Genomic DNA, 6000 nt, shown 5'->3' on the forward strand with positions numbered 1-6000 from the left:
TGCCTGACCCCTGTGATAACTACAGTGAGCTGTCACTCTCCTGCTGAGTTCAACTTGCCCTTCATGTAGGCAAAGTGAACCCCAGGAACAAGGCCAGCCTCTGGCATAGTTCTGTTCTTAGAGACTCTTATTTTAGGATCCCCTTCTCCACGTCTGCACCCTTGCCCTTTCTTGGGGTCCCTACTTTCTCCCACCTTCTTTCCTCCTTGCTGTTTCTGTGTTCTCAGAAGCCCTCTGATGACAAAGTCACCAAATAAATACCCCCTAAAATATTAATTCTCCCTCAAGTACTGAAGGGAGAAGATAGATTCCCGGTAGTTCTGAAAGAGTGGAAAAGAAATGGGCTAAGGATCGTAGATGGCTCTTCAAATACATTGCACATGGGAAATTACCTACTCATAAAATCGGCAAGAAATAAATGAAGATGATTGTTTCATAACACTGTAAAATAACCCCCCTGAAGACAGCAGGAAAAAGAGGTCATTGTTCTGATTTTAGAGATAAGAAATCAACACCTAGGGAGACCATTTTGAGCCACAGATCAAGGCAACATGGGCACAAGGGAACACAGGTTGGCAGAGTTGTGCCTGCTCCCAGTTTGGGCTGCCTCCTGCTTGCTCTTGCCAGATTCCCTGCACTCACTGCTACCCTGCCTGTTAGTCTCCCACTAAGTTATCTTTTGAAGGTAGGCAGGGTAGTCTCCCGCTAAGTTATCTTTTGAAGGTCTGCTTGGGAAGCAGAAGCAGTAGAGGGAAATGTGTTTCTTTTTTAAAGGAATAATTCATACACAACCTTTCTCTCAAATAGCTCAAGGCACTTCTCTGAGAAGCACTGCAGGAAAAGAACAGAGTGACCAGATTCCTCAGAGCATCAATAATGCAAAGGCGCTTCTTTTAAGTAGGGGGTTGTCAATTTGACTTCCCCTAGATCAGTGGGGGATCAAAAGTCACCAGTGGCTAATAGACCTTATTTGAGCAGAGGATGCAGTTTCAGCTCAATCTCTGCTACCAGCCAGCCACATCAAAAAAAGCTTGGTGCCTTGGTGTTCTTTGTTTGCCCTTTGATCAGTGGTGGCTATAACCGTGAAGCATCCCACAGAGGCACGGCACCTAAATGGATGATTCTTACTGGTGAAACCTAGTGGAATCTGAGCTGATAACATTCCTACTCAGAGGTGTCTGCAAACCAGCTTTTGGGAGCCCAAATCCAACCACATTTGGTCAAACAACTATTCCAAATACGAAGATGCTTTGTACATCCTTCCTACCTGCTGACTCATGCAGCCAACATGTGTGGATCACTGAGTACCAAGATGCATCATCCAAACCAAATTCCACCCCTATGCCTTCACACACATTCAAGTGTATCTTCTTGGTGGAAGTCTCCCAAGACAGATCTTCCCACAGTGACCTTCCCTTTCTTTCCATCCTTCCCACTAATTATAATGGGGCCTCAGTTTGACCCTACCTTGTTCTCTGATAGTTTTCTCATTATTAGCCCATCTTCCCCTCACTGTGCCAGGCATGAATCATGTGATATGTGTACTTCTTTTACATCTCACCTGTGTAGCACAGAGCCAAGTTCAATAAATATCTGTTGAACCACAGATTGAAGGCTGAAAGGTGTATTTCTTTCATGAGCCATGATTTTTGGAGTTTGGGGGGAGAAAGGGAGGGCTTCATTCTTTTTTTTAATATTTATTTTTTAGTTTTCAGCGGACACAACATCTTTGTTTGTATGTGGTGCTGAGGATCGAACCTGGGCCACACGCATGCCAGGCGAGCACGCTACCACTTGAGCCACATCCCCAGCCCTGAGGGCTTCATTCTTTTATTCTTTATTTTGAACTACAATTGAAAAGAGATCACTGAGATATTATTATTATTATTATTATTATTATTTGTGTATTTCATTTGTTCCTTGAACCTATGATATAGGAAAGAGCATCACAGATAATAGATAACCTGTGAGAAGAATGACTAGTTTATCTGCATATTACTAAGCACTCTAGAAATGTGACAACTTGGGTGACACAGGCAAATAAGGAAGAAAATAACCTTTGACCTATGCCATCTTCTTTCCTGGGAATGTTTTCCATTTTTTCCAATTTAAAGATCATTTGCAATGGAGACTTACTGTAAAGAACCAACCCACCTTAAGTAGCAATTATGTCAGATGAAATTTTTGAAAAGTAAATAAATAGACTACCACCGAAAATATAATATGATTAAATGTTCTCCTTAAGCCTCTGAAAACGTGACAATAGACCTAGCACTATAAGCAGGGCCAAGCACACAGCAAATCCTCCATGAACATTTGCTGATTTATACCTACTTGGCTCCAAGAAACTAAAAGGATTCCAGGTGCCAGAAACAGGTCTATGCCTCAACCTTAACATGTTTTATGTTAGATCAATAATCTGTTTCGATTAAAAAACAAAAAACACTGGTACTTTATCCTTTCAGAGATCATCTCTTGAGAGTTATTTTTTATTAATTAGTTATATAAATCATGGGGTCCCCAACTCCCAACCTCCTACTCCATTATCAACAAAAGTAGATTGTTCTCTAAGAGAATGAAAATGCAGCTTTGAATCTCTACCTAATCAATGCTCCATTATCATGGACATTAAGTAATCAGCCATTAAGTCTACGGAAAGGGAGAGGAAAGGGAGAGGTGGCCGATGCCAGCTTTCCTAGAATAACCAAATAAGGTGGGGCAGGAAGCGGAGAGTCCTATGATTGTGAAATTTGAAAAGTACAGACAGAATATTCCAAAGGTGTCCTGGTATGGGTTCTGCATACCTCATCAGAGAGAGCCACTCTATGATAACTGCACTAAGCTAGGGAAGGAAGAGAAGAGAAAAGATCCCCAGTGGTCATCATCACATTCCAAAGTGAAGTCTCCTGTGTCTGGATACGATTCTGGGATTTTTTTGTCATCCACACAAATTAAAAATGAATAGAAAGGAGAAATATAAACAAAAATGCCAATATCTTACCACATCAATAAAACAACAGGAAATATACAAGTCTTCCGTGTCCAGGTCTCCAGCTAATACCTGGTTTCCATGCGAACAAGACTGGTGGTATGTTGCTAATCAATTCCAGTAATTGAAAATTATTATTCAACCCATGGGAAGAATATATATATATATATATATATATATATATATATATATATATATATATCAGAGGGATATATCCCTCTGATATACAGACATTTCCAGATTTAAACAATGTGAGAACTTGGCACAGGCAACACCACTTTGTGATTTCAATGTACTACATAGCTTTAGCATTTGTGGAGGTGTTCTCTAAATGCACACCTGATCATTCACATTTGGGGAGCCAGGCAGCAACTTTCTGACCTTTTTCCATCTACACTGACAGTTCCTTGACCTAAGAAGACCAGCAAAGATAATTGCACACAGTATATTCTTATTACCACTACTGTTAGTAGTATCAAAATCCATTTTGTATATTAGTAAAAAATAGATAAAAGAGATTTTGGTATAGGAACCCGACTTCTATTTCAAATCTCAACTTCAAACCCCCTCCTCTCCTAAAATTTTAAGTTCTGGAGGTCAATTCTGTGAGATTCACTGGCCCAGGTAGGGGGGCCAAGACTGAGCATAAGACCATGCCAAGGAGCCCTGGGAACTTGGAGGACTCTGAAAGCCACTGAAGCCCCCTGGTGCCGCAGTGCTGGCCAGGAGTCCGCGAAGTGGGGCTAGGGTAGGGCTTCTGTGTCAGGGCCGGCGGCACGCTCGCCCTGCGCGACCTCTGTCCTGCCATAGGGGCTCCTGTGTCGCTGGCGGGGCGTACTCACCTCAGGTTCCGCAGGACCATGTTCCACCAGGTGGCCACGTAGTCGCAGGCTGGGGGCCCAGGGGCCGCGTCCGCCTCGCAGTCCTGAGAGTCCATCGCGTGCTGTGCCGTGTCCCGAACTGTCGCCACCGCCACCGCCACCACCGCCATCGCCACCGCCGCGGGAACTGCCACCCAGAGTCGCCGCTCAGGTCCGCCCCACCCCTGCGGCGCCCACGCCTGCCCTTCTTCTAGGCGCCAGGCCAACGGCGGCGCGGGGTGCTCTGCAGCGTGATGCTGCGGGAGGCGCTGGACCCGCAGCAGGAGCCAGGGGCGGCCTGCGAGTGGGCTTCTGCCTGGCACAGCGTGCTCCCTGCTTCCCCCATACATACACAGATAGATGTTCAATAGAAACAAAAGTATCCTAAGTGAAGCTATGCAGCATTTCATTTTTATTTGATTCACATTATACCTCCGTGTGCACGCAGGAGCAAGAGGCCTGCGTGAAGTAATATTATGGCAGAACTCAAACAAACATTTAATAGGCACAGAGTTAAAAGATCTTCATATCATTACTGTAGCAAGAATTTCTTTGGCATCCTTTGGTTGAGCAATGTTTGATCTGTCCATTGGGTTATGAACTACAGTTATTCCAGGTATCCAAAGACAAAATCTTTTGGTTGCTTTGTTTATTTAGCATGATAAAACAGAACTCCATTTTTGTTCACACCTTGTAATGGTTAGCACCTGGTACAGATTTGCATTGCATAATTTTCTCCTAGGAGCAGGGATTATGAGTCTACCAGAATTGCTCCAGGGAAGCTACAGGGCACAAGTGTGGAGATAAAAGGGAAGAAAAGGGATGCAATTTGATGCCAGCCAGCATCAAGGCTTTGTCTTGGATGAAGATGCATCCTTGGTGCAGCATCACCAGAGGTGAAGTGCGATTTTCTGTGGTGCCTGCTCTGTTTGGGCAGAGGACAGAGCAGGAGACTGCTAGCCCCCAGAAGGTGGGTGCATAGGGACCCATCTGCTAGGGGATCATTGAACAACGTGGAGGAAAAGACACAATTTTCAAGAAGGGTTCTTTTTGAGAACTAGACCATTTCATAGAACTGGCCAGACAGAAGGAGATTGTGTTCACTGCCTCTTACAACCCTTCCGGGAATGTTTGTTCCCTGATTCTCATCAAGACAGAACAAGAATCCATCAAGAAGGACCAATGGAATCTCAGCCTGATTGATGAGGCAGCTGCAAGTGAGTTTTCACAGGGCTACTCCCTGAATGATGAGAAAGGTTCAAGCAGATGTCTGATTCCACTCCAGGAGTTGGTTCTAAAGATGGTCTGGAATCTCACAGAACTTGTTCAGGGAAGCTCTGGATAAGACTCTAGGCCTTTCTTGCCTTATGAAAATGAAGGGACCAGAAATGGCTAGCAGAGGGAAAAGAGAAAAGCAACCAGAATGGCCCCAGATTCTATTTCCATCTGTTTAGGTTGAGAGAATAGAAGCCTTCCTGCTAATTGAGGCCACAAAGTTGTGAACATACGCCCAATTTCTAGGGATACTTTGAAATGATCAACCAAATCTTGGAAGCTGAAAATCACTTTCTGCCATTTTTTATAACATCATGAGAATTAAGAATCAGGAAGAGGCTTTCCCACCATAGGTAATTTCTTTGGGGTGGAAAGGGAAAATCAGAGAGCAGTCTCCAATATGATTGGGCAGAATCTAAGAAAAAAAAATTTCATTCATTTATTAAGCACCTATAGACAGAGTGTCTTTTAGATATCAGGTACCATATTGAATTCCCTAGGGATACACACCAGGATCCCATCTGTAGAGACTAACCTTAGAATGAAGCATGAACTAGGTTTGATTCCACATGCCTGTAATCCCAGTCACTCTGGAAGCTGGGAAAGCTGGGACAAGAGGATCACAAGTTCAAGGCCAACCTCAGCAACTTAGGGAGACTCTCAGCAACTTGGTGGGAGCCTGTCTCATGATAAAAAAGAAGGACCGGGGATGTAGCGCAATGTCAAAAAACAAACAAACAAACAGGAGAAAAGTGCCCTAAGGAAATCCAATCAGGGATTGAAGATGGAAAAGGGGAGTTAACTACAATAGAGTATGCCAGAACATTTTAGGGTAATGGAAACTGACTTAGGCTCTGCAGTGGTTACATGACTATA

The 6000-nt window shown here is 43.8% G+C and overlaps 1 protein-coding gene across 1 annotated transcript in view; it reads right to left on the reverse strand.

Annotated features, from left to right (window-relative positions):
* Positions 1-3926, reverse strand: part of ABHD12B (abhydrolase domain containing 12B) — a gene marked incomplete at both ends in the record, with an annotated part of 33421 nt that extends 29495 nt beyond the window's left edge. The window contains 1 exon segment of the mRNA XM_081289708.1: positions 3832-3926. Coding sequence (XP_081145834.1) covers positions 3832-3926 — 95 coding nt within the window.
* Positions 3927-6000: the final 2074 nt, after the last annotated feature.

Source organism: Spermophilus citellus (genome assembly GCF_964194105.1).
Source record: "Spermophilus citellus genome assembly, chromosome: 4".
In the NCBI taxonomy this organism is placed as follows: Eukaryota; Metazoa; Chordata; class Mammalia; order Rodentia; family Sciuridae; genus Spermophilus; species Spermophilus citellus.